Source organism: Dermacentor variabilis, chromosome 2 (genome assembly GCF_050947875.1).
Source record: "Dermacentor variabilis isolate Ectoservices chromosome 2, ASM5094787v1, whole genome shotgun sequence".
Classification (NCBI taxonomy): domain Eukaryota; kingdom Metazoa; phylum Arthropoda; class Arachnida; order Ixodida; family Ixodidae; genus Dermacentor; species Dermacentor variabilis.
This window is the reverse complement of record NC_134569.1, coordinates 257,316,378-257,335,224: the sequence shown is the minus strand read 5'-3', so window position 1 is coordinate 257,335,224 and position 18,847 is coordinate 257,316,378. Positions and strand designations below refer to the sequence as shown.

General features: G+C 44.0%; 1 protein-coding gene across 1 annotated transcript; it reads right to left on the bottom strand.

Annotated features, from left to right (window-relative positions):
- Positions 1-2,186: 2,186 nt before the first annotated feature.
- On the bottom strand, positions 2,187-18,819 carry LOC142570770 (uncharacterized). Its single transcript, XM_075679107.1, has 8 exons — positions 18,699-18,819; positions 12,606-12,794; positions 12,077-12,248; positions 11,681-11,738; positions 10,435-10,509; positions 7,217-7,373; positions 6,238-6,360; positions 2,187-2,299 (listed from the first exon to the last, which is right to left on the bottom strand). The coding sequence occupies exons 1-8, from the start codon at positions 18,817-18,819 to the stop codon at positions 2,187-2,189; spliced, it is 1,008 nt and encodes a 335-aa protein (XP_075535222.1).
- Positions 18,820-18,847: the final 28 nt, after the last annotated feature.

Here is an 18,847-nt window from a genome sequence, read left to right as displayed (position 1 = left end):
GCTAAGGGGCTGTCTCAGCCTGGGGCCTTGTTTGCACAGAAGGAGCTCCGATTTGTTGCGGGAGAGCTTCAGTCCCGTGTTTGCAAGAAAAGCTTCCGTGGTGCCCAGCGCTTGCTTTAGGTTCTGCTCCAGAGTGCCTAGCGGGCCGCTCGTGGACCAAATGGTGATGTCGTCGGCGTAAATCGCGTGCCCTACCCCTGGGGCTTTCGAGAGTTTGTTTGCGCGTTCATGTATTGTGATGTTGAAAAGAAGCGGCGAAAGCACTGACCCTTGCGGGTACCGATGTTACTTAGCATGTGCTTTCTGCTTCTGATTTGTCCGACAGTTATGGTGGCCGTTCGGTTATCCAAAAACGATCTTATGAAATTGTGGAAATTTACTCCGAGATATAAAGATATAAAGATATTTCGTTGAGGATGTGCTCATGCCTGACCGTGTCGAAGGCCTTGGTTAGGTCGAGCGCCAGGATGCCGTTTACATCCCTGGATTTGTTGTCTATGACGGCGTTCCTGATGAGTAGCACGGCGTCTTGTGTGGATAGTGATTTTCTGAAGCCTATGAGATTGTGGCGGAATAGGCCGTTTTCGTCAATGTGCTCTCCAATTCTATTGTGGATGGCATGTTCTGCGACCTTCCCGAGGCATGACGTAAGGGAGATGGGTCTCAGATTCTCTGCATGAAGCGGTTTTCCGGGTTTGGGGATGAGGACTACATTGGCAGTTCGCCATTCCTCTGGCACCCGGCCTTCAGCCCATACCTCGTTAATTTTGCTCGTAATGATTTGTATGGCGTTGTCATCTAGATTTCTGAGTAGTTTGTTTGTTAGTCCGTCTGGGCCGGGGGCCGAGCGTCCGTTTAGTTCATGAAGGGCGTGCACAATCTCCGAAACTTCGAAAGGACGATCCAGCGATAGTTGAGGTGTCCCCTTATACTCGCATGTCGGGTCGTCCCACAGAACAGATTTGCGCTCTACTGGTAGGTAGATGTCTGCCAGGGCGTCAGCAAAGTCCCGCGGACTCGTGCCTTCTTTCGTGTGAAGATGAACGAGCCTTTCGATCGTTAGTCGGGCATAACTCTTGGTCGGTTTGTTGTTGTCGGCGAATAGGTTCTTAAGAAGGCTCCACTTGCTGCCCCTTCTCATTTTACCGTCCGCCTCATCACACACTTCATCCCATTGCTGCGCATTCAACTTTCTGGAGTGTTCTTCAATCTCTTTGTTGATTTTCGTTAATTTAGACCTCAGCCTCCTGTTTAGCTTCTGCTGTTTCCATCTTTCTCTTAGCGCGTTCTTGGCCTCCAGGAGGTGTGCGAATCGGGAGTCCATGGCTGGCACCTCCAAATCCACGCTTATTTCTTTAGTGGCATTGGCAACCGTAATTTTCAGATTTTCCAGGAGCTCTTCGAAGGTTTCGCCTTGTTTGTCCGCATTACCCCTCATTCTTCTGAAGAGGTCCCAGTCGACGTAGGTGTAATTCTTGGGAGATGTGGATGTGATGCGGACGTTGATTTCTAGGATGTAATGATCAGTGCCAAGGTCCTCTCGCAGGTTGTCCCACGACCCGTCAGCGTTTCTGAGGAACGTCAGGTCCGGGGTGGTGCCCCTCTGAACCGAGTTGCCTCTGCGCGACGGAAAATTTGAGTCCGTGATGAGTTGCATGCCTAGGGTGTCCGCACACTCGGCAAGGTTAATTCCTTTTCTGTCATTGGTGGCGTAGCCCCAGACGGTGTTGTGCGCGTTGAAGTCCCCGGCAACGATCAGTGGCCTGCCCTTGGCTTGCGCCGCGACCGATGTGAGAAGTTTGTTAATGTTTCTGAGTCTGTCAGTCGGGGAACTGTAGACGTTAAATATGTAAAGGTTGCTCTTTAGGGCCCGACTGGGGATGATTTCTGTGAGCATGGATTCTGGGCTTTTTTTGTACGTCGGGGTGCCCCTTTCCACAAAGCTGACATCTTTGCGGATCAGAGTGGCAACGCCCCTGGATTGTTTGATCTCGGAGTCCAGGGTCGGCCTGGAAACCCTGTACCCCGAGAAGGACATGTTTTGAATGTTTTTCTCCGCCCCGCATTCTTGTAGGATGATGACGTGTGGCTTTTCTTTACATGATCTAATGAATTGCGTTAGGTTAGATTTCTTTTTGTTGAATGAGTTACAGTTCCATTGTCAGATCTTGAAATATTCTGGTGCGTTATCCATTGTACTGGTTTTGCATGGCCCCGTTTATGCTAGACTCACTCATTGAGCCTGGCGGCTTGGAGGGTGCGGGCGGCGCTGGTGTGGGTCCCAGGGCAGACATGCGCCCTGGGTCCGGCGTGGGGATTATTTTCGTGGTTTTGGGATGAGCGATTGGTCTTTCTAGGCGGTCGAGTTAGCCGCAGATTTGAGTGAGTACCTCCTTAAGTTCAGTAGTTGCCGATTGAAATACGTTGTACTTGCTCTTCTTCATCTTGCTGCGCTTAGCTTTGTTATTCATTGACGAAGGCGTTAGAAGGAGCCTCGCTGACATCAGACGTAGACGCGTCCACGTCGGATGTGTCATCGGTTTGGATGACGACGGCCCTGCGTTTGTGTGTGCTACACGATGCGACCATGGTCCCTGAAGATTGAGGGATGGGTGTCGGTGTGTTGTTTCTTAAGACACAGCCTTCTAGCCTGGCTAGGGTTGCCCTGAGTTCAGATATAGTTCCTGTTTGAGTGCTTTGTTTTCCCTCTCTAGTTTGTGTATTCGCGGGTCTGCCACGTGCTCTGACTGTGCCTTACCTAGCTTTGAAGTTGGCGGTGCAGAACCGTTGTTGCCGACCATGTCGGCCCATGTCATTTTCTTGCCGGGCCTCCTGGAGCTGGATCTCGACCGGGATCGGCCCCTGGAGCGGGAGCGCCCTCTGGATTGAGAGCACCCTCTGGATCGGGAGCGTGGATGGATGGAAGGATATTATGAGCGTCCCCTTTGGAACGGGGTGGTGGGTTTCGCCGCCAAGCTCTTGCTACTATACTGCCTAATATCCTACCTAGGTTAAACAATAACAAAATAAAAAAAAACACTATGAACTACCACGCCCAAATTTTCTGATCCCCTACTGCGAACTGTGCTTTTGTACGTCTCCGTCTTTTGTCGTTTCCCTACTTTTCTTCCACCAATCCTGCAGTCGCCTCTTACTAATGTCTACTGCGGACATGTTTGCTTTACCACTGCTCCCTCTGAACCCAAGGGATTCAAGGAGGCCAGTGGTGCCTAAATTGACCGCTGGGTAGACGTCTTCACATTCTAATAAAACATGCTCCGTAGTTTCCCTAGCTTTACCACAGCAAGCACATGCTTATTCTTGCTTCTTATAGCGCCCTTTGGATTGAGAGCGCCCTCTGGATTGAGCACGCCCTCTGGAGTGGGAGAGCTGGTTGGGGATGGAGCCACCTGCCGGATCCTGCTGCATGGCCACTGGGTCATTGACCTCGTACGGGTAGGCATCTCTGTCGGAACGGTTTCGTCTTCTTCTCCAGCGTCTTCGCACGACGTATGGGACGTGAAATCTTTGTCTGCACGAGCTTGCATTTCGGGTTCAGTTGTGTAGTTCTGCAGCGCCGTTTGGGAGTGCTTCTGCGCAGTTGTGGCATCTACTTCTCTCTTCTTTGCTGCTGTGGCATACATCAGCCCTGTGCCCGACTCGGCAGCAGGCGTGACAGACGTCGACTTGTCGTTTGTAACGCGAACATGGCAATAGGGCCGTTCCGCACATGACGTTGTTTGGGACTCGAAGTCCGTCGAAGAGGATCACAACGACATGTGTGTTTTTGATTCTCTTGACCTCAATGGCGGTCGGGTTCCTTTGATTTACAATCATGCTTCTGAGGGCATGCTCTTTTATCGAAGGGTCAACGTTGCTTATGACCCCTTTGCAAGTGTTTTCCGGCGCGGCCCCGTATGCAGAGACCTCGAGAGCGCCGACTTTTGTGTGAATGTTCTGGATGCCGGCATAAGCGGTAGCGTTAGATGACACTGGAGTCGAAATCACAATAATATTTTGTACCTTGTAGGGGCAGATCGTGTGAACCGTTTCAGGGGCCCTTTAGAAACTGCCATAGACGGTGGCGCCAGATTTCCCTCTAGGGCATTCCCATGCATACCACCATAGAGTTACTATTCTGACTCTAGAGGACAAGCTACCCATAGGGCCCATGCATTGAAATTGGGAACTGCAAGAGCGCCGCCATGTTCCTACGCGCCGAGGTGGCCAGTTCCTGAGACGCTTCCCAGACAACGCAAAGACATCCTGAGGCTGTCCGCAGGATGTGGAATCGCGGATATCTGAGCATCCTCAGGCCATCCTAAAATGTCCTCAACTGATCCTACTTGGATCCATTTGTCCGTCCAAAGAACATACTGTGAACATTCTTTAGACATAATGCCAGGATCATCTCTGGACCATTTCAGTACCTTTCCAGGATGTGCCTATGCACCTTTAAATAAGCCGTGAATGTTATTACATACTGGTGCTGTACAATGGAATTACATGTGTAAATGTCACTGCCGACCCAAATCAATTTCTTTCTCCAAATCACATACTGTGGATATTCTTTTGACATTCTGCCAGGACCATCTCTGGACCACTTAGGCATGTTTCCAAGACGTGCTCACGTCCACATCTAAAGAATCCATGAATGTGATTATATGGTGTTGTTGTACCATGGAATCATTTGTGTAAATATCACTGCTGACCTACTCTTTAAATATGTCATGTACACTTCACAACGCAATGCGCAACATACTTCTTTTTGCAAAAGGAAGGCTCGCAAAAGTTTAAATATAAAATCTATTATAAAAACATGAATACATAAGGCATCACTCTTAATGCGCAAAAAATTGTCTGCCTGCTACAGCAATGCAGAAATGAGTGATAAAGTGTGACTGACTAAAAATGACTAGAAAATGAGGAATTAAAATACAATCCTTAAATATTAAAAAACGGAAAAGTAAAAATGAGTATTAGAATGAGGAAATTATCATTAAAACAAAAAGTTGTGGAAAAAAAGTCCTCCGTGCTGTGGTTGGAACATGCTGCACTTCCGTGAGGCCTGCGTTGTCATTCCAGCAGCACTAGAAAAGACGCACAATGAATCACAGATTCAGGACTTACTTTTACAAGAAAAACAAGGGAAGCAAGTGAAAAGAGATGCCAGTAACTTAACTTGGCAATTAAAGGTGTACTCTTCAATTAAAAGGGACATTTGGGAAATTAACTCTCTATGAAGAGGAAGTAAAGGCATATACCTTCGTGAGAGAAGGTAAGGCGTGGAGATACAAAACACAAGAGAACCAGACAACACAAATGCCGTTTGTGTTTTCTGGTTCTCTTCTCGTGTGTTCGTGTCTATGCCTTACCTTCCGTCACAACGAACCCCTACCAAACTAGCTCAATTTTCTGTAGTTCTAAGCATATACCATACTTATTCGATTATAAGGTGAGGGTGCAGTTAAGGCACCCAAGAAAAAACCTGGTATGATCTAATATAAGGTGATACACAGTAGCTGACGAATTATTGACACCCGTCGGCATTCGCTGGAAATACCAAAAAGCACAGCGCGTCATCTTACTCCTGAAGTGTCGGCGGTGAAAGTTAGCAGAATAAACTGAATGACCATTTGGGATTATATGCGGATGCTGTCTTATGGTGTGGTATCCTAGTAGTGTGGAGCGTGCTGCCACAGAAGCCACATTTCAAGGAGAAATTCACATAAACCCACACTTCATCTTTATTATTAAATTTTATTTTCAAATACTAACTATGGAATGTACGCACAGAATACCATACTGGCTCACCTGCCAAAGCCTATTAGTTGCTACACCTCTCACTGATGTCTAAAATTAGGATCACCAGAGATGTGGCACTGCTACCGCCATATTGAATAAGTCACTGAATCTATCAGCGTCGCATATAAGGTACGGGGTAACTTCTTGGCTGAGGATTTCAGAAAAAATAGCTCGCCTTCTCCTCGAATAAATACGACAAGTGGACACTTCACGCAAACAGAAGAGTACCAGCATAAAAAGACCTGTTGCCTGCATGCTTATATTCCACTAAATAATGTTAAACTGCCCAACATAATCATGGTTCTGATTGTATTTTTAAGCACCTATCAGATCAGCTACAGGAAAACCTTTGAATTATATTTACTAGTTAAATGTTATTAGGTGGAAACCTAAATTTAATAATTACGAGAACCTATCAGAAGAAATACTCACCCGTGACTTTTTCAGACTGTTTGTTATTCTTTCTAAGCTTGTCCCCAGCGTGTCTGAGCCACGTTTTTACAACGTCCTCAACTTCACTTCTTTTTACAGTTTCAAATGTGCACTTGACACTTTCTGCAACAATAAGGAGATGCTCTGTAGTTATCTTGACAGTCAGTCATGGCATAAAAGAGAGCAGGGTCGTAACAGAGAGGGTAACAAAATATGAGTGGGTTGCAGTTTATTTTACACAATTTAATGCTGTATATTAGCTGTCAATAAAAATATTCCAGGATATACATTTAATGCAGTTATGTTACTTTTCTGGTCATGATGGGAGGCAAAGGTTTATGAGCAAGCCAGTGATGAACTATTTTATATAGGAAGAGAAAATAGTGTCGGCTTAAGAGTGTAGAAAGATTCAAACTTCACAACTTGCATGTTTCACACATGCTGTTAGAAACCACACATGACCTTTGAAGGTGTTGTGTGCACCCAATGTAGCCCTCCTGATTATTTTATCAGCCAACAGGTAGCACTCGTTCAATTTATATTGCGCATGATGCACCTATGTGGTTGTTCACAAAAAGTGGCTTAATCGTACACGTGCTCTCTTCAATGTGAGCTTATTTGGTATTAAGGCAATGTGCACACGCAGTTCTTGTGGAGACAAAATTAAAAAAATGATTATAAGTCAATAGCATAAGTACTCCTTAAAGGTGTAAGGCGTTGAAGGGCCTTAGAAAACTATCGTGGTGCACCACAGCAACCTGCTGAAAGCTACATTAAGTGTTTAGTTTAACGCTAGAAATCCATTTCCCTGCAGGATGAAGGGGAAGAAACTTGCCAAAAGCAGAAACAGGATACTGTAAAATGATGTTTGTGGTAACTGACATAAGTGCAGTCGTGGATAAACAGGATACAGTGTCCACCAGGTAACACTTGAAAGACAACTGAAAATTGAATTACATAATCAAGCAAGTGTACTTACTGTATATAAAGTCGCAGGTTGTCAACGACAAGAACTTCTTTCCTTTTTGTCCGAGCCAACTATATTGAACAGCCACTTCCTGGGTCATGAGGGCTTCAAGAATGCGGCGCGCAGACAAACTAACATTTGTTCCTCCTAAGGCAGCGAGTTCCCGTACCTGCAATTTACATTGTTTTATACCATTACAGAAATACCAACAGTACAAAGAACGCTAAGCAATTTTTTATAGCAGGTGAATTTTCAAGCCACCCACTGAGTGAAGGCGAGTTTCAGGCTGTAGTGCAAGGTTCAACAAAACATGATTGCAGATTTTAAAGCATAAAGAATCATAAACAAGATCCACATCTTATACCAAACATGCTATAAGTTTCTAGCATGTCACTATGTTTTCACCGGTGTTTTATACCTCAGAGGTCAGCGCTTAGTATCTCACAAAAAAGTTCAATGCAATTCCAAATGACAGGCAAAGTAGCAGTCTTGTTTTATTTCATTTACGCACTTAAGCACTACAATGGCACTGCAAAAACTGTTAACATCACTGCTATACCCTCTTCAGTCCCACTGTCCACACCCATGGACAACTTTCATGCTTTTCATAAATAAACTGGAAGTGATAGGCTAATATATTTGGTGTAATGGAAAACCGAGTGCAGGTGGCAGCATATGTCAAGCGTGTAATCCTTTTGTCGCAACCAGCTTTTCAGAAGATTGAAACTTTGTACATCATGTACTGCTGCACCATGAATGACAAAAATTATGAATGTGCAGTACATTTTAAATGCCACTAGATATGTAGTCATGCAAATACGTATCGCATGTAGAAGCTTTCTAGTGGTAATGCTGCTAGAGAACTGTAGAAATGGGCTCATTGTCCACGCACATGGAGTTGCTGATATGAGTAATTGCTCACATCATCTGTTCAAGGAAATAGCCATCTTCAGGTTTGCAAGAGACTAGTTGACATAAACACTGACTTTGAAAGGTACTGTGTTATGTTGGATCTGAGGAATATGCAAGTACACTGTTCACAAAATTAGTCCTTTAAGATATAGCTATTATACATTACGTTTTGTTTTTTAAGTGCAAGAAGCTAGGTACATTTCACGCTTTTATATTTTCATTATTTATTCCCCGTGATGTTATGTAATGATATGTAAGCCTCTATGTAATGCCTGTAAAAAGGCCTTTAGGATACATGAAGAAAACAAACACGTTTTTCTACCTAGAATTAAAAACTGCAGCGCACATAAAACCTACATATCTACATATCTACATCTACAAATCTACATATACTACAAGCAAGGACACTTGCTTATTTCATAGACAGAAACCTGGAAATGTTTACCGTGAGATATGTCAGTCAACGTCACGCTTATCAAATTCTTGTATAACAATACTCAACAAAAAACGCTTACCAACTTTGACTTCATTGCAGCACTTCCTGAGAGGCCTTGATCAAACAGTTCGACCTTCGTAATGCCACAAAATGGTTTTTCTAACAAATCTGCTTCAGGCTGCAGTTGTTGGTCACAAATCTTTGCTTTGATTACGTCTAGTTGGCTTCCCAGGTGCTCGACTCTCAAGATTACTGTTTGTAGAAGCCTGATGACCTGCTTAATGCCCGAAATTCACGAAGAAAATGTGTGAGGACACTCTGGCTGATCAGTTAATATTCATGCAGTTGCCAGGTTTAGTTTGGTATGTTTAGTGTGATGCAGTCCTTCATTGATAAACAAATAGCTAGCTCGTAGCCAATTGTCAAAATCAGTGTTGACTGGTGTGGAACTTCAGCACAGTAGTTACCCATCCTTCATTCTTGCCAAGCCCACAAGAGTGGTTGTTTTGCTATTACAAGAGCATCAACAAAAAATAGAATTTAATAAGTTTCTTTAATGCCCCTTTGCTATATTGAGTTCATTTGTTGGGCTCTGGGAACCCAAAAACATTGCTCTGCCAAGCATTCTCTCCACTTTTAGTCAAAACCTGCACAGTGGTGGCACTACATCTATAAGCTATGCGAAGGCAGTGTGAAAAGGTAGCGCAGGCGAGTTTTTTTCATAGGGAAATCCAATTAAATTTGCCAAACCATTTTCCTTACTGAAATGCAGCAGATATTTGAATCAGGAATTGCCTTGCTACCAATTATAATGGCAACATGTTGAGTAAAAAGACGTGGTACTGTATTGTTAAACTGGCAGTGCCAATCATGTTTCGTGTTAACATAATGAAAAACGAGGAAAAGTTCTAATGTAACATCGGTGTCACACGGCCACTTCTTATTATGACTTGAGCCCGATCCTGATAGAAAGTCTCAACCACAATTGACTCCCTCCCGCAATATTGCAGGAAGGAGCCAACACAAGAGCCAATCACAGCCAAGAAATTCGGTAATGATGGAAAGTGTGTTGCGCAACACTACTATTACTGCACACAATGCAGTCCAAAACGTTTCTGGTTATTGCACAGATCCTCTGCCCAAAGTAAACCAAAAGGGAGCAAACTTTCTGCTTGGGCATCTGGTCTAAATGCGGCTTTATCGCAATATCGAAAATACGTTGAAGTTCATACACTAGTCAATAAGCAGCAGTCAACAAGTTAACAGAGTACACAAATGGTGCTCTAGGCCATAGTAACAATAATCCGAGCCCCAAAGAGCAACTGGCTCCCTTATGAGGAAGCTTAGCTCGAAGGCTCCTATCTAAATACCTGGGAAAGGAGAAATCCATTTTCTCGGCAACCACTGCACTAAATTTGAAGAGGTTTGTTACATTGAAAAGAAAAAGGATGTAGTGACAGTTGCAAATTTTTATTTATGTCGTCAATTTGTTAAATAAAAATTGGCAAAAATCGCAAATTCTCAGAAATGAAACTACGATGTTTTTTGTAACTCAGCAATAAAAATGATATCGCAGTTCTGTAAATTGAACCTAATAGTCCATCTAAAATGGACAAAATTTCTAAGCCACAAATTCATATATCTACACACGGAAAGCAATGATGAACATCTAGAAAAATAAACTATTGATGTAGATCAACAGTTTCCTTAAACGTTGTGCAGGGCCTTTCTAGAGCATCTAGTGCATGGTTTGTATCACTGTCTTGCTTACAATTGCTCCGTTTACTTTGAATGCATGACTCTAGACACCTTGTAAGATTACTCAATCCTCTAACGCATGAAACCTCTGGCTTAATATGAATTCTTAAATGCTTATCATCACCTGAAATAGGTGCAGCAGACTGACTTGAATGCCACTTCTCATTGTTGCACTGTGAATTTCCCATTTGGCTTGCTTCTTTGCACGACAAAAAAAAAAAAGAAAAATACATAGTCATGTTCAGCAGCAGGCCTTTAAGGTGTGTTACTGCTTATTAGTGGTTGTGAAAGGAAGCCAGTTCTGTTACAAGACAACGTTTAGAAGTTAACCTTTGCACATTTTTGGCTACGACTTCAAGAGGTTCTGTAAGAAAGCAGGAAACAGACAATGCTGGATTACATACTTTTCATCAAAGAGTGCGCTGTGAACGATCATTTAATGCCTGATGATTCTTGCTTTGCATCTTGTTCCCCTCCAGACTCAACCTCACCCTCAGATTCCGCAGTCTCGCTTGCACACATTTGTGCACATTGCACTGCGCCTTGATCACTTAAAAAAGGAGAGGAAACACACCGACTCATGTGAATAGCTGACAAGCATCAAATAACGTAGCAAGCAAATCATAAGAAAAATCAGTAAAGATAACCAATTCAATCATCATCAAGAAAATACATAAAGTACAAAAGCTCTGTTTTTGTGCCTAAGACTAAAAAAATGTAACTGGGGTTTTGCATGCCACATCTGTGACGTGGTTTTGGAGCACACCGTAGTGAAGGATTCTAAGTTAATGTTGACAACATGGTGCTGTTATGATGCACCAGAAAGCCACCGAAGCCAGGGTGAAACCTGTGACCTCGTGCTGAGCAGCACAATGTTACAGCCACTGAGCTACTATGACGGGTTGTCTCTAACAAACACTAAAGAAACTGGAAGTGCCGAAGCAAAGGGATATTGTAAATTAAAAAAGACAGTGTCCAGAAATAAGACACTGGTTGACAATCAATCTTGTCAATCTCAGTCAATCTTGTCTCAAATCTCTTGTCTCAATCTTGTACATCAAAATGCACAGCCGTTAAAATGCCATTAGAAACTGCTTTATGTTCCACTTTTGCAACAACAGCTTCAGGTACAAGCAATTGTGAAAACATGCCCTGTCAATAATATAAATGCTCCATCCTATCCTGACTGTTTTTCTATAACATGCTATGCTACCAGTACATTTTTAAAGATTATTGTGCCATTGGCAGACATCACCTTGGAGCAGTTCCTTCTCAATATTCAAATTTTTCAATGACAGCATTCTAAACATGCATTCATTATATTATCAAAAGGCACAGACTTACTGCAAACATTGGGATCATTAGTCCTAGATGTTGATGCATGTGATGACTGCTTGTGAATACGTCTCCCTTCCCTCTTCTGTGCTTCTAAAATTGAAAAGACGACATTGAAAGGGTTCAAGAAACAGGCTACAATTCCTTAGTGTACCAACCACATGTAATGTGATTTCAAAGCTCAGATGTTGCCAGTTTCTAGTGAAAGCAGAGAGATTCATTTTACAGAGCTGTATGAAAATTTACAATGTAGAGGTGAATTTGCAAAATGGCAGGTCACTGCCCACCTGCCAGGGAAACCCACATGTGTTTTCTTTGAAGGTGCAGGCCTACTTTGCATATAATTGGGGAAAATTATGTGGCATAGAAGAATGAATACGAAGAATTAGTGAAGAAAGCTTGCTAGTGTAAAAAACAAATAGTAAACTTACTTTTCATCATAGAGGGCGGTGGAAGTGGTAGTCGCTGCACACTTTCCGGACTTGAGCTGAGGGCTCTTCGTTGCTTTTTTTTTTCTTTTGCCCCCTCCCAGGTCCACTTCACTCCCCAAGTCTGACCCATCTTCAGCTTGCTTGAGCTTTTGTCGCGCTGCATCATATGTTCCTAAGGAAAGTGAAAAATATTAATGAGCATAAATTCAAGCATTGCCCCAATTATTCAACTGAATGTAATTTTAGATAAGTTTTCTAATAATGTTAAGATATCTAGAGTTACCATGTAACCTTAAACAAATTGTTGCGCCAGTGCCTATATCAGCTTTCATTTCTGAATGAAAAAGTTATTGTCACCTAGTAAGCATGTAAAAACTACAGTTGTGCCACCAAATAAAATCTTTCTAAAGTTCCTTTTTTTCAGAGATGTGTGTGCACATTGCAGTTTCAAGTACATTGCCAACATGAACATGGTTACTATGTTATGAGACATGCTACAAAAGAATTAGAAGAGAAATATAAAACTTACTGAATGTGTCTATGGGCACACATGGCACGACTTGCCAGTTGGAGGATGGAGAGGCTCCACATTTTGCTAAATACGAAACATTCTTGGAAGCCTGTGGCCACAAGTAGACATCACCATGCAGCCACTTGGTATGTACAAGAGCCACAGAGTTGCCTTCCTCTGGAAACTTGACGACTGCATATTGATCACCTTAAAGAAGAACAATATGCGTATTGTACAATATTATATACAGGAGTTTCTTCATCATTTACATCTTCAGATGCACAAGAGGAAATAAAACCAGCTTCTTTTTGAATGGAACTCGCATGCGTTTTTCTGAGACCCATGTCACAGGCCAACACCGCAGCAAAGAAGGCTTGGACACAATCAATATTCCCAGTGCTGATGAGGGAAAAGGTGTCAAATATACGTCATCTTTCTTCAGGAACTTCCTTCCAATTATTTATGTCATACCTTGTGCATTATGGGCAAAGTTCTCCACCACAACTACACTTCCATCAAGAAGCTTGCAGCAGTTATTCCTGCTACTAGTTCCTAAGACAAAATTCCTTCTGGAAACGGCACTTTTTTGAACTGTGGCCCTTGGCAAAGAGGCGCAAAGGGCCCATCTTGATGTTGTGCAGTGAGCAGAGGGGAATTGCTTACAGTCGTTTTCTTTCTGCACTGAAGCTTCTTTGTTTCAGCAATTCTGTTTGACAGTTGCTCCAGTGGGTGATGCGGCTTTCTCAGAAGCTTTTTGATGGTGCCCATGTGTCTGTGTCTCTCAAACGGAAATGCACTCCATGAGTCCAGTGGCCCCAAATGTCTTGCATCATCTGTAAGGTGGCAAAGCCCATGTACATTATAAGATACACGGTGCTGTCCATATATTTCTGCAAAGCCTCTAAGAAATAACTTGAAAAGCTCCTCAGCATAGTCGAGCTCGGCGGCTACTGTGCTTTGTGATGCAAGTATGGTTATTGCTACATGAAGACACAGCAAGTTTTCACACGTCCCTTGTGGCACTACAGAAAACACCAGTCGACCACTATAAAGCACAAAAAACCTGAATTCTGTTGCTTTCCAGCGAGCTATGTCATGTAGGCCTCTTGGACGTCGATTGAAGTCAGATGGTACAAAAAGGGAAAGCGCTGCTTGCTTGGCTGAAATGCGATTTTGTGCAGAATCCCCTTGTCTAATCTGCTTGGGACCTCGAAACCACAGCAGAATCAGTTTTCGCATGACTCCTAGACACACAAGATGCATATAATCCAGTGGCACGTATTTGACCAAGTCAAGTGGCAACTCCTCAAGAACCGTATTGCCAATATGGTGTTGCTCTTGAAATTGGCCTCGAAATGTGGTGTTGGTGCGCAGATTCCCACTTTTTGCCGGAAAGCACACTCTCCCTTCACTGTAGAGGCCTTTCACAGTGCATTTTGTACAGCTGTAGTACCCAGTGTGGTTTCTTACACTCAGGATAAATGCTCTTGCAGGTGCATCACAGATGATGGCATTTATTCTGATAGGTATAACCTGTGCGCCAAAACAGATGCCAGAGCTAACGATTTCCTTAACTTCATCAGCAAACTGACGAAGAAACTCATTTGCATCATCTGTTTTTTTCTCGCCGAAGACACCCACAACAAAAGTGTCATGAGCTTCGATTTTCTTTACATGACAAAGTATCGTCCAAAATTGTTTTCTCGAGCTCTTTGCCAGAGGGAGCCCATCAAAATGAAAATTGAGAGCAAGCTCCAATGGTACATCCTTTGCTATTTCTAGCAGTTCACGAAGAGGTTGCATGATACCAAAGTGGCAGTACCGCCCTCCAGCTAGGTTGACTATGTTTAATGACTTCCTGGGCGTTTCTAGCAGCGTTCTTGCTCATTGTGGAAGACAAGAAAAAAATTCATGAACACGCAAGAGTCTCAAAAGGGCAGAAACTGAGCTGTGGGAACAGCCGTACTGAATGGCCCATGCTTGTAATTGGTCGCTGAACGGCGCGACATCGTCTACCTCAAGTTGCTCTTCTTGCTGCACATTCGTTTGCTTCATTTGCTCCTGTAGGCACTCAGAATCCGAACTACTGCTGCAGAACGTGGAGTCGTGCTCGATGCTGGGCTGCTAACGTTGGTCGGATTCCGATGCAACATCGCTGAACAATGAGCTCCCACTAGCAGCGTCAAGTTGATTGCGCCAAGTGCTTTCTCCAGAGCCAGATGGGTACACATTATTCTGCTTGCTATTAGTTCCAGTTTGCGATGGATTTAGGATCATAAAGAATTCATCTACTCTTCGGTTTCTCAAGCGGCAAAACCATCGGTCACTCGCCGACATGGTGGACAACGGTACTTGGCGCTAAGCGTAAAAAAGTAGTCGTCTCTAGAATACCGCAACAAACTCCTCCACTTAAGGTTTTTATTTCACTAACAAATAAAATGCACTCACCTCGTTTTTCCGATGCCGAGGGCACGCCTCCAAGGAACAAAATACCGCAACGGAGGTCGCTGCAAACTCGGCCGCGGAAAGTATAGAAAACGCGCGAAACGCTGACGGCTTCATTATGCAAATAAAAGTGAGGCGTGCAGACAGGATACAAGAGTAGAGAAGTGGACAACACGAACGCTGTCGGCGTTCGTGTTGTCCACTTCTCTACTCTTGTGTCCTGTCTGCACGCCTCACTTTTATTTGCATAATGAATCCTTACTAACTAGCTCAGCTTTCTGTCGTTCTACGCTGACGGCTGACTGGCTTTCCTCTTGGACGTGACTTGACTTTGTTGCATGCACAACGTTGCCAGCATGCGCCATATATGTTACCGGCTCTTCGTGCAAGCAAGCCACTGAAGCACAGCCTAGAAAAATATGAGAAAACGGATGTTTGGAAGCGAAAAAACGTAAAGGAAACTCCCCTGAGAAATTGTCGGATAGTGCGTAATCATTGTATGGTAGTATATAACCTCAGAAAACACCAGTTGGCGACCAACACACGGCTCGCGCGGGGTTGTGTTACTCCGCCTGCCAATGTGGCCTTCTCGAAATGGCGTCTTGCTTGATACCAGAGTCCTTCCATGTTTTTCTGGTCACGAAACTCCGCCGTCACGCTATGGGAGAGGTTCATATGCTGCCCAAAGGTGCCGCGACGCGGCGCCACTGTGCCACAGAGGGCATCGTTCGCGTACCGAAACGCGCGCGCAGTGCGAGGCAAGCTGAGTGATCGGGTGCGTTATGTGCATGTGCTGCGCTATTTTTCGAGTGCTGGGCTGTTTGGTTTAAGTGGCGGGGTGGGACAACGATGCTGAACACGTGTTGCGTGCCTGGGTGCCGTTCCGGCTACAAGGGCACGACCGAAAAGGTGTCGTTGTTCAGTTTACCTAATAACAAGGAACAGCGCGAGAAATGGAAGCGGGCCATACCGCGGCAGGAAAGTGGCGGTTTTAATTTCGAATCGAAGTATACGCGTGTGTGCGCGAAACACTTTGACGCCTCGGACATCGTCACTGCGTACAATTTCAACATCAACGGCGACGACGTGTCCCTGGAGCGTGAGAAGCCGACGCTGAAGACTAACGCCGTTTCAAAGATGCTTTTAACAAACTTCTTGCATTGTGAATGGTGGACCATTTATGACCGGACGCCTCTGTACTATCTGTATTTCGCTCCGCTTCTTTTACATGATAAATAAATGATCGTGCTTGTATTTTGTTTTTGCACCAACACGTTTTATTTCTTTTCTTAATCGAATTATAAAGTTCTTTTTTAATTTTTCGACCATGATAAGAATATCAGGACCGGTGATTGCAACATTTTAACACATTGTAAATAGTTGCGAATTAAGAACCAAAATACCTAGTCTCGTCGTTTCTGCGTCGAAACCACGAGCAGCGTGAATAAGTGCTGGGCTTACTGACGCTTCTAAACGACTGCTTGCTAAGGCAATTGCCTAATTACAGCTAGTTTCAACTGAACCTAACACTTCAGGCTCGCCTTAATCCGTTGTTAAACGCCGCACCGAAGACATTTAGTAGTGAAGTTCGTCTTGCATTATCTTATTGAGAAATGGCATCGCTTTGCAAGAAATCTTAAGCGCATGGAGCAGCTCAGTTCGCTTTTCTTTGTCATGAAGTATTCTATGGTAGCAGCCCTTTGCAATAGCAATTTCATTCTTTTCATCTCCTTATAAGATACTGCCCACAGAGTCCTTCTCTACCACAGTTTAACAGAAACTGAACAGCTGTGCTCGGCGAACAATCTGGCGCTATGCGCAACGGAGAATTGGCGCTTACTCATCTGGTGATAAGTGGGACCACTGGCGTTTTGTTGCGAATGCGCGGTGTTTAATTTAAGGCAAATAATAAAAAGCGGAGCCCACCGAAGCGTTGAGGCGAACGGCGATGATGAAGAAATCCGGACCGAGACCGCCCGGCCGTGTACAGCGGACGCACTTCGACGGGGGCGAAATGCAAAACACCCGTTTATTTAAATTTAGGCGCATTTTAAAGGATCCCAGGTGATCAAAACTAATCCCGAGTCCCCCGCTACGGCGTGCCTCATAATCGTATAGCGGTTCTGGCTCTTATTAAAATTCCAGATCTTTCTTTTTTTTCGGTCTGAGACCGCCGCAAGCTCCATGTTATGAGCGGCTTTTTTTTTTTCGTCCCGTGCGCTCATATCATCGCAGAAGACACGCTCAGGCAGTAATTTAATTATATTCAATGTTAAAAATAGTTACGTGAAACTAAAGCGATGGTTGAGGAAGTTGAGAAAGCTAGAATACCGAGGCTGGCCCACACACAACCACAGCGGCAGCGGCGTTCGCATGCCCTCTCATGCACGGTTGCGCCTCTAGCGGCGGGCGCTGGCGCTATATGAAACTGAGGCGGCAGTTTCGTGACCAGAAAAAACATGGAAGGACTCTGTTGATACCTACAGAGCGTCTGCTGTTCTTGAAGAGGCTTTTCATCGGAGGAAGCGATGAGGCGTGCAACAGACGTGAACAAAGTATATGAAGTCTGAGCATTTCAATCCTCAAAAGTCAGCGGTACAGGTCATTTTACTGCCGACCCCGTTTTACTCATGAAATTTCACTGCCGACTTAAGTTAAACTTGGCAATAAATAGCTGCTGCGAAGCATGCGTTTTATTTCAGCTCAATAAAAAATTACGCTTTCACCATACCACTATAGCAGACGAGTGAAAACGTCCAAAATTACGCGCTTATAATTTTATTTTTGTGGTTACCATCTTATTTAGGTAACAGGGAAAGTTTGAAGTACGAACTATTTGCAGCCACGTGGAGGAACAGTGGCTAGCGGTTATGAGGGCGTGGGATCAGTCTTTTTCTGGGGAGTCCAATCAAGCTTGCTACCTACATTTTAGTATAAGTTTCAGCATTCTTGCGTTGAAAATTTGCATAGGTTTAAGCCTGCTTCAGCTAAACTGTGGGTGTTCCGGGCATTGCACTACCTCCAAAATCGGCCACTCACCTCCGCTGCCTTGGTCGGCCTGGTATTGCGCTACCACCGGGTTCAGCCCACGTATAGCTTTACGTTACCCCATTTATTCCTATGGAGCGCGTAGGTCAAGTATTAAAGACGAACAGATAGGCAGATTTCGGGGGAAGCTTAGCCGAAGAATGCCTACAGCATCAAAAGATAGGTGCAGGTCACTTATTTCCACACAGCGGAAGCAGCAGGGGCGGATCGACGTTTCCAACTGCACCTGCCTGGAGTACGTCTAGAAGGCTACATACACCATCTATATCAGATGTACGCTTTCTCACTATATAATTAATTAATTGAAGATTTATTCAATTGCCTTATTCTTAATTCCAAGACAGATTTATGACGGCATGCACATTTATGGCATAGATATGATGGTTAGCATACATATCGTTCGTTGCCGCAGGTGTATGAACTTTTGTCACTATCGCTAATTGACAATTAATGTGCTATATATATATAATTCATTTATAATTTTCTGGATAATAATGTAGGCTCTTTTCAGTACTTCCAGAGGACGTTGTATCACGCACATTTACAGGATAAAAATGTAGGCTCGTTTCGGGACTTCCTGAGGATGTTCTATAAGGTACATTTTCTGGAACAAGATACCAGGTCGTGCTAGGGATGTCCTCAGTTCGTACGCTACGGGATGAGGACATTTTGACCATTTGAGGACATCCTGAGGATGTGTTGTGTTGTCTGGGTTGATAGACGTGGTGGCCGTAGTCATTTTTAATCTAGCAACCGTAGCAGCGTAG

Bases quoted from the DNA above. Each gene is read 5' to 3' on its own strand.
- LOC142570770 (XM_075679107.1), bottom strand. From the start codon at position 18,819: ATGACTACGGCCACCACGTCTATCAACCCAGACAACACAACACATCCT. The intron at 12,795-18,698 runs GTATCTTGTTCC...TTCTTCTTTAAG, and splicing joins GACATCCCTAGCACGACCTG to GTGATCAATATGCAGTCGTC. The intron at 7,374-10,434 runs GTGATGATAAGC...TGTAAATTGCAG, and splicing joins GTCTGCTGCACCTATTTCAG to GTACGGGAACTCGCTGCCTT.